At 45.5% G+C, this 17,035-nt stretch overlaps 1 protein-coding gene across 2 annotated transcripts in view; it reads right to left on the bottom strand.

Annotated features, from left to right (window-relative positions):
- The window catches only part of FANCD2 (FA complementation group D2), a 188,853-nt gene that overhangs the window by 30,208 nt on the left and 141,610 nt on the right, over positions 1 to 17,035 (bottom strand). For both annotated transcript variants that reach the window (XM_048858923.2, XM_048858924.2), the window contains exon 37: positions 1,502 to 1,595. In XM_048858923.2, the coding sequence (XP_048714880.1) occupies positions 1,502 to 1,595 (94 nt within the window). The remainder of the gene's footprint in view (positions 1 to 1,501; positions 1,596 to 17,035) is intronic.

Raw genomic sequence — 17,035 nt, 5'->3', positions numbered from 1 at the left:
CATATTACTGGATGCTACTACAGTATGCACTGTGCCTGCACACAGAGGGTAAAGAGCCCAGATCCTGCCAGAGCCTGAGGCATCACTGCTGTGCAAAGGGGAAGGGACATGTTTGAGAAACAGTGTTTGAGATCCTACATCTTAAAAGACTCCACAAACATTTACCCGTGAAAGTCAAAATCATTCAGTAGCCATTCCAGCTTGCCTCACCTGCCAGATTTATACTCTCTCCATCTGATAAATCTATCTTTCTATTCACCCTGGAAACAGCCGGGGAGAAACCACTTCCCAGCTCACGAGCAGAGTCCACAGTCACACATTCAGCCATGTGGCCGTTCAGACACAAAACACAACCCGCCCCCACATCATTTGCTAGAACTACTAGATAAGTTTGTTGCCCATGAAAACACAGAAGACAATGTCTGGAAAGAAGCAAGCTCCACCAGTGCCCAGGCCCATAAAATGACTGGGAATTAATCATGTACAATCCACCTACTTGATCCCAACATATGCTCCCTATTCAAAAATTCCTTCTTACTCCTAGGTGGGTGCAGGACCTATCTATTCCACTTAATTTTACTAAGTTTAGTCCTGTTTTCTGGCAATGCATGTTTTCAAAGATTCTGAGGCCAGAAGGGACACTGTGATTATCCAGTCTGACCTCCTGTATAACATAGGCCAGAGAACTGCCCCAAAATAATTCCTAGAGCAGATATTTCAGAAAAACAGTCAATCTAGATATAAATTCCATGGTTAATTACTCTCACTCTTAAAAATGTATGCCTTATTTCAAGCCTAAATTTGTCTAGTTTCAACTTCCAGCCATTGGACTGTGTTACACCTTTTTCTGACTGACTGAAGAGCCCATTATTAAATATTTGTTTCCCATGTACATACTTATGGATTGTAATGCAGTCACCCCTTAGCCTTCTCTTTGTTACATTAAATATATTGAGCTCCTTGAGTCTACCATTATAAGGCAGGTTTTCTAACCCTTTAATCATTCTTGTGACACTTCTCTGAACCCTCTCTAATTTATCAACAACATTATTGAACTGTGGGTACCAGAACAGGATGCATTATTCCAGCAATGGTTTGCATCAATACCAAAGAGAAAGGTAAAATAACCTCTCTACTCCTATTCATGACTCCCCTATTTCTGCATTCTAGGATCATATTAGCTCACAGTGGACCTCATGTTCAACTGATTATCCCTAAATCCTTTTCAGAGTCACTGCTTCCCAGTATATAGTCCCCCACCCTGTAAGTATGGCCTACATTCTTTGTTGCTGAGTTAATGGGGAATTTGGCCAGGGTACCAGCTAGCTATTAAGCAGTTTGGTAGACTGCCATACTCAAAAGGTTATTTTGTGTGTCTGTGTTTCGGCTACCTGCCAGGACATCATTGTTAAGACACTACTACTGTAGCATTTTCCTGCAGTTTCCTGGCTTGTGTTTTGTAAATCCCTGCTGGAGATCTCAGATGTGTTTGCTGGCCTACCTCACTTGAGTCCGATGGTTTCCCAGCAGGAATGCTTCTCACTGAATTCTCCAGCTGAGCCATCATCACTTGGAAGAAAACTGGAAATGTCTGCCTGGAGAGAAAAGAGCCAAGAGCCCATTAAAGACTTATGGGCAGCTGTTTGTGCATCTGGTTCGGGTGCTTGTTAGGGGCTTATTCCTTCACCCGCTCACTTCCCTGGTCCTTCTCGCATGAACAGAGAGCAACAATACCCAAAGTCCAAAGGTGCAAACAATTCAATGTTTATTGGGGTGAACTTCCAGCAAGCAATGATTCCAGTTTCCTTCCTTAGTGTCCCCCTTCCCAGCTCTGACACCACAGAGCCTTACACCTGTGTCCTTGTTCCCATTCACCCCTTTAGCAAAACATGATTCCAATTTCCTCCCCCTTAGCAAAACATGATTCCAATTCCCCCACCCCCATTCCCCCGCTTTCTTCCTGATTGACTGCAGACTATATAGTAAAACCTGAGTTCTGCTTAGCTATACCTTAACCAAAAATTTTACTGAAATTTAACTAACTAATCCTAACATATTGTAACATGTTTCAGGGTATGACTACACTACGGAATAAGGTCGAATTTATAGAAGTCAGTTTTTTAGAAATCGGTTTTATATATTCGAGTGTGTGTGTCCCCACAGAAAATGCTCTAAGTGCATTAACTCGGCGGAGTGCTTCCACAGTACCGAGGCTAGAGTTGACTTCCGGAACGTTGCACTGTGGGTAGCTATCCCACAGTTCCCGCAGTCTCCGCTGCCCATTGGAATTCTGGGTTGAGATCCCAATGCCTGATGGGGCTAAAACATTGTCGCGGGTGGTTCTGGGTACATATCGTCAGGCCCCCGTTCCCTCCCTCCCTCCGTGAAAGCAAGGGCAGACAATCATTTCGCGCCTTTTTTCCTGAGTTACCTGTGCAGATGCCATACCACGGCAAGCATGGAGCCCGCTCAGGTAACCGTCACCGTATGTCTCCTGGGTGCTGGCAGACGCGGTACGGCATTGTTACACAGTAGCAGCAACCCATTGCCTTCTGGCAGCAGACGGTGCAAGACGACTGGTAGCCGTCATCGTAGTGTCCGAGGTGCTCCTGGCCATGTCGGCTGGGAGCGCCTGGGCAGACATGGGCGCAGGGACTAAATTTGGAGTGACTTGACCAGGTCATTCTCTTTAGTCCTGCAGTCAGTCCTATTGAACCGTCTTATGGTGAGCAGGCAGGCAATACGGATTGCTAGCAGTTGCACTGTACCATCTTCTGCCGGGCAGGCAAGAGATGAGGATGGCTAGCACTCGTATTGTACCATCTTCTGCTGGACAGGCAAGAGATGAGGATGGCTAGCAGTCGTACTGTACCATCTTCTGCCGAGCAGCCATGAGATGTGGATGGCATGCAGTCCTTCTGCACCGTCTGCTGCCAGCCAAAGATGTAAAAGATAGATGGAGTGGATCAAAACAAGAAATAGATCAGATTTGTTTTGTACTCATTTGCCTCCTCCCCAGTCTAGGGGACTCATTCCTCTAGGTCACACTGCAGTCACTCACAGGGAAGGTGCAGTGAGGTAAATCTAGCTATGTATCAATCAGAGGCCAGACTAACCTCCTTGTTCCAATAAGAAAAATAACTTAGGTGCACCATTTCTTATTGGAACCCTCCGTGAAGTCCTGCCTGAAATACTCCTTGATGTAAAGCCACCCCCTTTGTTGATTTCAGCTCCCTGAAGCCAACCCTGTAAGACATGTCATCAGTCGCCCCTCCCTCCGTCAGAGCAACGGCAGACAATCGTTCCGCACCTTTTTTCTGTGTGGACGCCATACCAAGGCAAGCATGGAGGCCGCTCAGCTCACTTTGGCAATTAGGAGCACATTAAACACCACACGCATTATCCAGCAGTATATGCAGCACCAGAACCTGGCAAAGCAATACCGGGCGAGGAGGTGATGTCAGCGCGGTCATGTGAGTGATCAGAACATGGACACAGATTTCTCTGAAAGCCTGGGCCCTGCCAATGCATGCATCATGTTGCTAATGGGGCAGGTTCATGCTGTGGAACGCCGATTCTGGGCTCAGGAAACAAGCACAGACTGGTGGGACTGCACAGTGTTGCAGGTCTGGGACGATTCCCAGTGGCTGAGAAACTTTCGCATGCGTAAGGGCACTTTCATGGAACTTTGTGACTTGCTTTCCCCCGCCCTGAGGCGCATGAATACCAAGATGAGAGCAGCCCTCACAGTTGGGAAGCGAGTGGCGATAGCCCTGTGGAAGCTTGCAACGCCAGACAGCTACCGGTCAGTTGGGAATCAATTTGGAGTGGGCAAATCTACTGTTGGGGCTGCTGTGATGCAAGTAGCCCACGCAATCAAAGATCTGCTGATATCAAGGGTAGTGACCCTGGGAAATGTGCAGGTCATAGTGGATGGCTTTGCTGCAATGGGATTCCCTAACTGTGGTGGGGCCATAGACGGAACCCATATCCCTATCTTGGCACCGGAGCACCAAGCCGGCAAGTACATAAACCTCAAGGGGTACTTTTCAATAGTGCTGCAAGCACTGGTGGATCACAAGGGACATTTCACCAACATCAACGTGGGATGGCCAGGAAAGGTACATGACGCTCGCATCTTCAGGAACTCTGGTCTGTTTCAAAAGCTGCAGGAAGGGACTTTATTCCCAGACCAGAAAATAACTGTTGGGGATGTTGAAATGCCTATATGTATCCTTGGGGACCCAGCCTACCCCTTAATGCCATGGCTCATGAAGCCGTACACAGGCAACCTGGACAGTAGTCAGGAGCTGTTCAACTACAGGCTGAGCAAGTGCAGAATGGTGGTAGAATGTGCATTTGGATGTTTAAAGGTGCGCTGGCGCAGTTTACTGACTCACTTACACCTCAGCGAAACCAATATTCCCACTGTTATTACTGCTTGCTGTGTGCTCCACAATATCTGTGAGAGTAAGGGGGAGATGTTTATGGCAGGGTGGGAGGTTGAGGCAAATCACCTGGCTGCTGGTTACGCGCAGCCAGACACCAGGGTGGTTAGAAGAGCACAGGAGGGCGCGGTACGCATCAGAGAAGCTTTGAAAACCAGTTTCATGACTGGCCAGGCTACGGTGTGAAAGTTCTGTTTGTTTCTCCTTGATGAAACCCCCCGCCCCAGTCACTGGAGAGACGTTGTGATCAGCGGCCCACCGGGAGAACCTTGACCATTTTGCCAGGTAGGCCTGATGCATGGAGGGCCTCCTGCATTCCAGGAGGACTCGCTGGACACCCTCGGAGCAGGTCCCCTCCTCGTGGCCTAGCCATTGAGCAACCATGTTGTGAGGTGGAGGCAACCTTGGTCCCGAGAGAGAAGGTCTGGGCGGGTTGGCAGCGGCCATGGGGGGGCAATGGACAGGCTCGTAAGAGTCTCATACCAGTGCTGCCTGGGCCATGCTGGGGCGATCATGAGGATGCGAGCCCTGTCTGTCTTTACTTTTTCCAGGACCTTGTTGATCAGCGGAATTGGGGAAAAAGCATATAGAAGCTGACCCGACTAGGACAGAAGGAAGCCGTCGGAAATTGCCCCCTTTCCCAGGCCCTTCCTGGAGCCAAACCGAGGGCACCGGCACTTGTCTGTAACGGCTGCTCCATGAACAGCTCTGTCGGGCCGATCCACGACAGCCGATTGCTGGCGATCTACGCCTGGGGCTGCGGGAGCAGTGCCCTCTTGGGGACCTCAACTGGGACGAAGAGCATGAGCGGCATTGACATCGGTACCGTGAGGGGCTACGGTGGCTTCTTGGAGTCAGCAACCTCTGGTGCCGTCAGTCCCAGTCCCAGTGGGCCATGCTCTGACCTCGAGGACTGCACACTCTCGATGCAGAGAGGTGCCTCAAATCCCTTCTGCTCAGCACCCAGCCAGACAATCTAGTGGGGTTGACGGGGACTGGTGTGGACTGTGAGCAGGGTGGTCACTCTGCGGAGAACGGTGTCAGGAACCTTCCCTCGACTATGAGCAGTACCGCCCGGGTGGTGACTGTGGCAGTCCGAGTGCTGGCTTGTCTCTGGAACTGGGAGCCGCTGGGGTCCGTGCAGTCAGTACCGGGAGAGACTTTACGTATCGAGCCGCCTGCAGGGTCTCCTGCATAGAGGGCACCCATATGTGGCCACTGGAGTCCGCAGAGGGCGTCTCGGAGTGGGCTGGGCTACTCCGCTCTACTTGAGTCGGAGGCTGCAAGGTCGAGGGGAATAGAGAGATGCCCAACGCGGGTCTAGTCTCACCCCCAGCCTTGCCCCGGTGCCTTGATGTAGAAGACCTCTTCTTCGTCTTCATAGAGTGTCCCATGGATGGGGAGTGGTGCCAGCTGGTGGAAGGCACCGATGGGTTGCCGCGCACTGATGCTGCAGTGCTTGGTGCCGACTCGGAACGGCGTAGCGGTGTCAGGGTCCAGGCCGACTCCATCAATATGGCTTGGAGCCATACGTCCCACTCCTCCTTAGTCCAAGGCTTAAATGATCTGCAAATTTTGCAGTGGTTGCTGAGGTTGGTTTCTCCAAGACAGCGTAAGTAGCTAGTGAGTGGATCACTCATGAGCATAGGCCGTTTACAAGTGTCGCACGACTTAAAGCCCATGGCGCGGGGCATGCCCTGACCCGACCCGGGCGCACTTCTCTAACTTTTTTTTTTTTGAACTACAGGTACTAACTATCTATGAACTAAATGACAATCCAAACAGGGAAAGCTACAGCAGAGAGCTGGAGCACAGCAGTTCCAAAGCACCTTCACTGGTGGCAAGAAGGAACTGAGAGTGGGGAGAGAGTGCAGCGCCTCTTATACCGTGCCATGGTGGTGCCACTCCAAGGGTCACTAGGGGAAAAACTTCCAGCACCGGTGCACGTGGCAAGCAAGCACACCTATTGTGGAATGCACTCAAAGAAGAACTTAAACTTCTGAAAACCAGGAAATGCAGAGCTAAAGTTGTCCATGCAACCTTAACTCTGCCCTTGTTCAGCAGTGTGCCAATATGCCTCATTAATGTTGATTTTCAATAAGAACACTGAAAAAGCTCCAGAAGACTGGAAGAAAGCTAATATTGTGCCAATGTTTGAAAAGGTCAATGGGATGACTGAGGCCAGTCAGTCTCACATTGATCCCAGGCACAATAATGGAGCAGTTGGTATGGGATTTGATTAATAAAGAATTAAAGGAGGGTAATATAATTAATGCTATTCAGCATGGGTTTATGGAAAATAGATCCTGTCAAACTAATTTGAAATCTTTTTTGGTAATTATAAGTTTGTTTGATAAAGGTAATAGTGTTGATGTAATATCCTTAGACTTCTGTAAGGCACTGAGTTGGTACCGTATGATATTTTGACTAAAAACCTAGAAATATATAAAATTAACATGGCACATATTAAATGGATTAAAAGCTGGCTAACTGATGTATCTCAAAATCTAATTGTAAGTGGAGAATAATCACCAAACAGGTGTTTTTCTAGTGGGGTACCGCAGGGACTGGTTCTTGGCCCTTCTCTATTTAACATTTTTATTTAAAACTTGGAAGAAAATAGAAAATCATTACTGTCATTTGTAGATGACACAAAAATTGGGGGAGTGGTAAATAATGAAGAATACAGGCTACTGACAGAGTGATCTGGATCACTTGATAAACTGGGCACAAGAAAACAATTTGTGTTTTAATATAGCAAAATGTAAATGTATACATCTAGGAATAAAGAATGTAGGCTGTACTTACAGAATGGGGAATCTACCCTGGAAAGCAGTGGCTCTGAAAAAGATTTGGGGGTCATGGTGGATAATCAGCTGAGCATGAGCTCCCAGTGTGATGCTATGGCCAAAAGGTTATTTGACACTGGTACGGCCGCTGATGGAATAATGTATTAAGTTCTGTTGCCCACCATTCAATAAGGATGTTGATAAATTGGAGAGGGCTCTGAGAATTTGTTCAATATCTTCATAAATGATCTGGAGGATGGTGTGGATTGCACTCTCAGCAAATTTGCGGATGATACTAAACAAGGAGGAGTGGTAGATACGCTGGAGGGCAGGGATAAGATACAGAGGGACCTAGACAAATTAGAGGATTGGGCCAAAAGAAATCTGATGAGGTTCAATAAGGATAAGTGCAGAGTCCTGCACTTAGGACGGAAGAACCCAATGCACCGCTACAGACTAGAGACCGAATGGCTAGGCAGCAGTTCTGCGGAAAAGGACCTAGGGGTGACAGTGGACGAGAAGCTGGATATGAGTCAGCAGTGTGCCCTTGTTGCCAAGAAGAGACCAATGGTATTTTGGGATGTATAAGTAGGGGCATAGCGAGCAGATCGAGGGACTTGATCGTCCCCCTCTATTCGGCATTGGTGAGTACTCATCTGGAGTACTGTGTCCAGTTTTGGGCCCCACACTACAAGAAGGATGTGGATAAATTGGAGAGAATCCAGCGAAGGGCAACAAAAATGATTAGGGGTCTGGAACACATGACTTATGAGGAGAGGATGAGGGAACTGGGATTGTTTAGTCTGCAGAAGAGAAGAATGAGGGAGGACTTGATAGCTGCTTTCAACTACCTGAGAGGTGGTTCCAGAGAGGATGGTTCTAGACTATTCTCAGTGGTAGAAGAGGATAGGACAAGAAGTAATGGTCTCAAGTTGCAGTGGGGGAGGTTTAGGTTGGATATTAGGAAAAACTTTTTCACTAGGAGGAATGCGTTACCTAGGGAGGTGGTAGAATCTCCTTCCTTAGAAGTTTTTAAGGTCAGGCTTGACAAAGCCCTGGCTGGGATGATTTAATTGGGGATTGGTCCTGCTTTGAGCAGGGGGTTGGACTAGATGACCTCCTGAGGTACCTTCCAACCCTGATATTCTATGATTCTAAGAGCCACAGGAAGCATTAAAGGATTAGAAAAAACAGTTATAGTGAGAGACTCAAGGAGATCAATCTATTTAGCTTAATAAAGAAAAGGCTAAGGGGTGACCTCACAATTTTTAAATCTAGATTGGCTGTTTTTCTAGAAGATCTGCTCTAGGAATTATTTTGGGAAGTTCTCTTGCCTGTGTTATACAGGAGGTCAGACTAGATGATCACCATGGTACCATCTGGCCTTGGAATCTATGAACACACATACCTTTACTCTTCCAAGCCCACAATTCACCTCCTTTTACAACCCATTCACTCTCACCCATAGGATTCCATCTTACACTATTAAAGGACAAAAAAGCATAGACTTGTACTTAACATAGTCCCCAGAAAGAATGCAACATGTACAGATTTAAGAACCACTTCACAACTTCTTAAAATTCCCTTACATCTGCTCACAAGATACCATCTCTACATACACCATCACTTAACTATCATTAAACTTTTGGAATCCTGTCATATTCCACCTTACTGCTGACGGTACTTATTCTAATGAAAGCCTCATACCCAGCTACGGACATAGCGTACACAAATTCTCCATAGAAATGAGGCATACCACATGCACCTTTTCCCTTTCCTCACACACATTAAAGGGTGAAAAACATACATCTGATCATATCATGACAGCTCCATCACACAGATTTCCCAAACACACCTCTACCAAGCAGAGCTAACTACTGCCTCCACCATTCAGAGAGACAAGGTGGGTGAGGTAATATCTTTTACTGGACCAACTTCTGTGGAATAAAATGTATTACCTTACTCACCTTGTCTCTCTAACATCCTGGGATCAACACAGATACAAAAACACTGCATCTACCATTAAGGACAGCTACACTTGACAATGACCACACTCACTTTACCTGGAGTACATGCAGATAATAAATCCATAGACTGCTCTGGTACCTCAGCTTATTACTGACAATAGCCTTTCTAATGAAACCCCTCTGCCCTGCTAATTATATCATGTACACAATTCTATAACAAAATGCTGCATAGTAGTACTCCTAGGGGAAATTCTGCAATAAAAAATAAAAAATTCTGTGCACTTTTTAAAATTTTGCAAAATTCTGCATATTTTATTTGTCAAAATAACATAATATAATCACACCATTTTCAATTATTTTTGGTCATTTATTTCAAAATACCTGTCAGCACATATGTCTGTAACAATACATACAACAAAAAAGATTCAGATAATGTTTTTTGACAAATAGATTCCTTAGTAGGCATCTTAATACTGAACTCTGAGTAATAATTCTAAACTACAATAATAATTTAATAATCTAATCTAAAAATCTAATAATTTTAAACTACAATACAGAACCATATTTCCTGCACCCTTCAGAAGCAGTGCAAAGGCTTGGGGGAGTCAGGGGTAACGGAGGAGCCAAGGGAGAGGGAAGTAAATTGCTGGAAAGGAGCCTGGGTGTGAACTTGGAGGGTTGTTGGGTATGGGTGGGAAAAGTATGGAACGGGTTTTTTTGGGGTGCAGGGAGGGATTGTTAGGGAGCTTCCCCTATGCAGACCCTGGCTGACCCTTCTGTATTGTAGCCACGCCCATTCAGTCAGCACATCTGCCCTTGTCCCCATGTGTTCCAGCACCCCCTTGTGTCCCTCCTCCCCCACTCAGACACCCACTCCTCCCATCCCCATGTGGCCCTGCACCCCCTCTCCCTGTCCCTATGTGGGTCTGTATCCCCTCCCCCATCCCCATGTGTCTCTGTGCCCCCACTCAACCACCCTCCGTCCCTATGTAGCTCTTCACCCCCTCCCGCATCACCATGTGGCCCTGCACCTCCCTCCCCTCTGTGACCCTGTGCCTCCACTCCCATTCAGTCTCTGCCCCAGTCTGTCCTCCCCCACTAGTCCTTAGGAACCCTGTCTGACCCCTGTCTGACTCAGCAGCCCCATGCTGTCTGTCTCCCCATAGCCCCCGTCTCCTCACTTGGCCTGACAGGTGCTGCAAAGAAGGCACTGCAGGCTCTCTCTCTTCCCTAGCTGGCAGGGAGCTGCTGCTGTGTTCTAGCGCCGCAGCACCCTCTGTTGGGCAAAAGGCTGCAGAAGCTATTTTCTGCTGGGAGCTGCTGCTCTTCTTGTGGCACAGCACCCTCTGATGGGCAAAAGGCGGAACTGCAACAACATTTCAGCAGAAGCTTTTTGATGTGCAAAGAATTTAAAAATATATGTGGCTCATTAATTATGCATGCATGCAGTAGCGCAGAATTCCCCCAGGAGTAATAGTAGTTACTGAAGACACACATGCAGCTCTTCTCTTTGCTCACACGCAGTGGGCACAAAACACAGAATATCAGGGTTGGAAGGGACCTCAGGAGGTCATCTACTCCAACCCCCTGCTCAAAGCAGGACCAATCCCCAATTTTTGCCCCTGATCCCTAAATGGCCCCCTCAAGGATTGAACTCACAATGCCTGGGTTTAGCAGGTCAATGCTCAAACCACTGAACTATCCCTCCCCCCGCCTCAAGTAATCCACACATCCTCATAGCACAAACAAACCTTTACCAAGCAGGGCCAACTACTGCCTCCACTATTTACTGTAGGTACACCTAACACACCTGAACCTGGAACGTATACAAAGAATTACCATTGACTACTACCACCACCAGGAGTATGGAGGGAAGGTGGCATGACCAAACTTCCCCCTTCTGCTTTTTGGTCCTTTAACAGTGTTAGATGGAATCTTGTGGGCTGTACAAGAAGGTGAAATGGGGGGTTGGCAGAGTAAACTCTGCACTTCCTGGTTTTCACAAGTTTGAGTTTTGCTTGGGTCAATGTTCTGCAGGGAGACAACATGCCATTAAGCAATTTTAACTTTGTATTAACATAGTTATTTTTCCATTGAATTTCCTAGTTTTTTAAACAGGAAATATTTTTAAATAGGGAGGAGTTAGCAGTCATTTAGGCAGTTGTACATAGCATGTCCCATAATTTGCATACTGAGCCAAATCAGCCTGTAGTCAGTAACCCCATGCCATGGTGTACGCCTTGCTCTCTTGAGAACTTATCCAGCCTCATGATCCAGGAATCATCCAGAATACACACACTGGCAACCCCATCAGTACACACATTTATTTTCCTTCAGCGATCAAGGTACTTGCACTGCAAGTTCCAAACCATTGCACTACATGTCTTTGGAACAGCATATCACTCTGCCCAAGGATCAGGAAGTAGTCATCTGTCTGCCCACTCTTTCCCTCCTGACTCCTCAAGGCTAGTAAAATACAGATTTTCTCACACAACCAATCCATGGCTTGCCTACCACCCATCCTCATTGTGCAACCCCTCTCCCGCCATCCCCCGTCTCCCACAAAAAGTCCTCTATCTTTGGCTCTTTCCATCCATATAACAAAAATTTTGGTAAGACCTGTGGATGACCATTCTGCTGTGTTCACAGTAAATCTCCCTGTGTAATAAAAACATGTTATATTATCACAGATACAACTTGTGACAAACAACATGAGTTATTACATGTTTATTGCACAGGCACACAAAGGTTCAGACTAGCAATGTCAGTGGTGGAGTGTTCACCAGGGCAATGGTATCAACACATTCCCTCATGCCACCCAGGCAACCATACAGTGGCTGCAGAGAAACCATCTTGCAGTTTTTTCTTTATTGGTGCAAGCTAGGGCTGTTGATTAATCGCAGTTAACTCACGCAATTAACAAAAAAAAATTGTGATTAAAAATTAATCACAATCGCACTATTACACAATTGAATGCCAATTGACATTTATTAAATATTTTGGATGTTTTTCTACATTTTCAAATATATTGATTTCGATTACAACACAAAATACAAAGTGTAAGGTGCTCACTTTATATTATTATTTTGATTACAAATATTTGCACTGTAAAAATGATAAAAGAAATAGTATTTTTCAATTCACCTCATACAAGTACTGTAGTGCAATCTTTTTATTGTGAAAGTGCAACTTACAAATGTAGAATTTTTTTTGTTACATAACTGCTCTCAAAAACAAAACAGTGTAAAACTTTAGAGGCTACAAGTCCACTCAGTCCTACTTCTTGTTCAGCCAATCGCTAAGACAAACAAGTTTGTTTACATTAATGGGAGATACTGCTGCCTGCTTCTTATTTACAATGTCATCTGAAAGTGAGAACAGGAGTTCACATGGCACTTTTGTAGCTGGCATTGCAAGGTATTTACGTGCCAGAAATGCTAAACATTTGTATGCCTCTTGTCAAGGCTAATTCCCCACTCTGGCACTTCGATTGCAGAAGGTGGGGGCCTGCAATGATTCTAAAAATTAATACTGGCCACTCCAGGCTTGTATTAAACTCCCAAGGTTACAGCTTTTCTCTGACCTTGGATTGGTAGATGTTGCCACCACCCAAGTGCAGAACCCCTTTGAGAGCCCAGGAAGGCATACTGAGGAATTCCTTTCTTCCTCAAGCCCTTTCATCCCCCCCGCCCTCCCCCAGTGAAGAGCTGAGAAAGAAAAAAAAAAAAAAAGGAAATTATCTGTTGCCACCAGCTAATTAAACAACATGTGTACAAACCTCTTAAGACACAAAAATCCAATTCTGTTCTTATAAAAGATAAATTTTATTAATAAAAAAAGAAATAAAATATATCCGGGAACTCAGGCTATTGCTAGATTTTAAAAGAGCAACTACATGAATTAAGCACCAAGAATAGCTTTCTTGAGGTCCAGCTTAAAGGTTACAAGCAAAAAACAAAACAAAACAAACCACCTGGGGTTAGCACAGAGGAATTCACAAGCCATAACAAAATACAAGGGATAAACCTAACCGTGTCTGCCTAGACATTTCCTGATCTACTTACATGTCTGGGATTTTAAATGAGTAGTTTCTAGGCATGATACTGATGATTTTTCCATATCTGGCCTAAGCTTGTTACAGTATAGCTGTTGCCCTGTCTGCCTCTCCCCAGGAGAGCAACAGACAGACAGACAAAAGGGGAGTCTTTTTTCAATTTTAAAAAGTTCTAGCCTTCCCATTGGCTCTTTTGGCCAGGTACCCAATCACTTCCTTTTACCTATGCATAGCAGTGAGACTTTTTAACCCTTTACAGTTAGAGTAATTAGAGAACAGCTACTAAGAGGGATTTTATAGCTACTGGCTGGCTGGGTGTCCATAAAAGGGAGCTACCCCCCACCTTCATTTACCACACCCCTTTCATGCTTTGGCCATGCTTTCATGCTGATGATGCTAGTTAAAAAAATAATGCATCACTTAAATTTGTGACTGTACTCCTTGAAGGGAGAATTGTATGTCTCCTGCTGCTTTACCCGCATTCTGCATATATTTCTTGTTATAGCAGTCTCAGATGATGACCCAGCACATGTTTGTTTTAAGAACACTTTCACAGCAGATTTGACAAAACGCAAAGAAGGTACCAACGTGAGATTTCTAAAGATAGCTACAGCACTCCACCCAAGATTTAAGAATCCGAAGTGCCTTCCAAAATCTGAGAGGGACGAGGTGTGGAGCATGATTTCAGAAGTCTTAAAAGAGCAACACTCCGATGTGGAAACTACAAAACCCGAACCCCCAAAAAAGAAAATCAACCTTCTGCTGGTGGCTTCAGACTCAGATGATTAAAATGAACATGCATTGGTCCGCTCTGCTTTTAATCGTTATTGAGCAGAACCTGTCATCAGCATGGACACATGTGCCCTGAAATCGTGGTTGAAGACGAAGGGACATATAAATCATTAGTGTATCTGGCTCGTAACTATCTTGTGACTCCATCTACAACAGTGCCATGCGAACGCCTGTTCTCACTTTCAGGTAACATTGTACACCAGAAGCGGGCACCATTATCTCCTGCAAATTGTAACCAAACTTGTTTGTATGAGCAATTGGCTGAAGTAGGACTGAGTGGACTTGTAGGCTCTAAAGTTTTACATTGTTTTATTTTTTAATGCAGTTTTTTTTAAACATAAACATTTGTAAGTTCAAATTTCATGATAAAGAGATTGTACTACAGTACTGTATGAGGTGAATTGAAAAATACTATTTCTTTTGTTTTTTACAGTGCAAATATTTGTAATAAAAATAAATATAAAGGGAGCACTGTACACTTTGTATTCTGTGTTGTAACTGGTTTCAGAGTAGCAGCCGTGTTAGTCTGTATCCGCAAAAAGAAAAGGAGGACTTGTGGCACCTTAGAGACTAACAAATTTATTTAAGCATAAGCTTTCGTGAGCTACAGCTCACTGCATCGGATGCACAAAGTACAAAGACAGGTAGCTAATAGGAATGTTTTGTCTGAAACATCAGGAGAAAAGTACAAGGGGAGGTAACAGTATCTCATGAAACATGTAAGGTGATACGTAAATTCTTTATCCCAGATTATTTGTCTCAGTTTATAAATGTTGGAATACCTTGCCTTAACCTTTTGGCCAGCCTAGGGGGGAACGGAAAGTCCCACCATTCACTGAGCTGCATCCCTTGTCACAGGCATACATGTCTTAGTATCCTCGTAGAGTCTGACAGGTGCTATTATCTTGCTTCGTCGACAATTAACCTGGCCGGGCACCTTCATATCTTAACAGATCTTGTGGTCATTGGGCAGTTCAACTGAGGTCTGCTGTGCCAAGAATCTGCGCAGAGCTGGGACAGCACACAAACAACACACACATGCAGCCAAACATCTAACAGCAGCTGATATGGAGATGTGTTGTATATACCATGTCCACAGCATTATGGTCACCATACACAGAGAGTATGACTTGCTCCTCCTTGTTAGTTTATGTGGCACATGCAGGCCACATTGTCCATCGTGATTTCTATTGCCTTGTTTTTGATCAGAGGCAGGAAACACATGTAAGCATTGCGAACTGCTCACAGTTCCAGAACATTTATGTGCAGTGTTGATTCCGAAGAAAACCATCTCCCCTGGATGGTCAGATTGTCTAAGTGGGCACCCCACCCCAGTAGGGAGGCGTCTATTGTGATTATCAGTTCGGGGGAGTCTGTAGAAAAGGGATACCTGCACACACATTGTGCGAGCGGTTCCACCACTGCAGGGAGTCTTTTGACTTTTGCTGGCATGTTTAAAAGTTCTTTCAGACTGTGTTTGTGTGGGAGGTACACCGTCCTGAGCCACCCCTGCAGGCAACACATGCTCAGTCTGGCTTGTCGGACAACATAAGCGGTCGCTGACATGTGTCCCAGTAATCAAAGGCAGATCTTGGCAGATGTTTGTGGACTGCTCACTGTGGTATTGATCAGGCTCACTAGGGTGACGAATCTGTGAAATGGTAAAGAGGCTTTCACTTCTAGCAAGTTTAGATGGGCCCCAATGAATTCCAGTTCTTGAACAGTGTTAATGTTGACTTTTGAAGGTTTATTTGCAGGCCAAGGTTTGTGAAGCATGACATTGTCTTTTGTGTGGCTTCGACGACTTCTTTCCGAGTGGGAGCCTTGAGGAGGCAATTGTCTAAATATTGGTATATTATTACCCTTGCTTGCATAGGTGGGCTGCTGCCACTATCAGAACTTTGGAAAACACTGGGGAAGCTATGGAAAGGCCAAAGGGCAGTACCGTGTATTGATAGTTATCCTGCCCAAGGACAAATCGGAGGAATCGTCTGTGTGCTGGATGAATGGTGACATGAAAATAAGTATATTGCAGGCAGAGGGCTGCAAATCAATCCCCTTGTTCCAGAGCTGGAATGATTGTTGCTAAAGTAACCACCCAGAATCATTGTGTTTTGACAAATTTGTTTAGGTTCCTGAGACTGAGAATAGGTCTCCATCCCCCAGGCTTTTACTGGGTTAAAAAATAAAGGGAATAGAACCCTCTCCCTCTTTGTTGTAGCAGCACTGGTTCTACTTCACTGAGTTGTAGAAGATACTCTACTTCCTGTCTCAGGAGGAGCTTGTGAGAGGGGTCCCTGAGAAGGGATGGGGAGGGATGGTGGGTAGGGGGGATGGAGAAGAACTGGATGGAGTATCCTGTTTTGATTATTTCCAATACCCATTTGTCAGAAGTGATGGTTTTTGCCATATTGGGTAGAATGGTATTAAATGACCTGTAAAATGGATGGTTGATGGAGAGTGGTGTCAGCACTGGTAAATGGGGGAGGTCTGCCAAGCCCTCGACTAAACCTTCAAATTTGATGTTTAGGGATAGGTCGTTGTGGGGTAGTGGGTTGAGAAGAATTTGTTCTATGTTTGGGTGGCCTTTGTCTGTGCCACTAAGGATTGTATTGTCTCCGGGTTTGCATATAGGGAGCTTGTTTAGGACATTGTGAGGTGGAATACATACCCTCTTTACGTTTTGTTGCAGGTGTATATATGCCAAGAGATCTGAGAGTGGCAATCCATTAGTGAGTGGAGGGATTTGTCGGTCTTACCTGTGACGTTTCGGACCCTCTAGGGGGAGGTCCTCTACTGTGGATTGCACCTCCCTTCACCTCGACAAGTGAAGCCAGGAGGCTCGGTGCATTACAATGGCAGTAATAGCTGCCATATCAGCAGAATCCAAAGATTCCTGAAGGGCCGTGCAGGCCAAGAGGTGTCCTTCTGAGATGAGTGATGTAAACTGTTCTCTTTTTTCTTCAGATATGCAGTCAATAAATT

This window comes from Caretta caretta, chromosome 7 (genome assembly GCF_965140235.1).
Source record: "Caretta caretta isolate rCarCar2 chromosome 7, rCarCar1.hap1, whole genome shotgun sequence".
Classification (NCBI taxonomy): domain Eukaryota; kingdom Metazoa; phylum Chordata; order Testudines; family Cheloniidae; genus Caretta; species Caretta caretta.
Note: the sequence above shows the minus strand (reverse complement) of the source record. Positions and strands in the feature narration are given on the sequence as shown.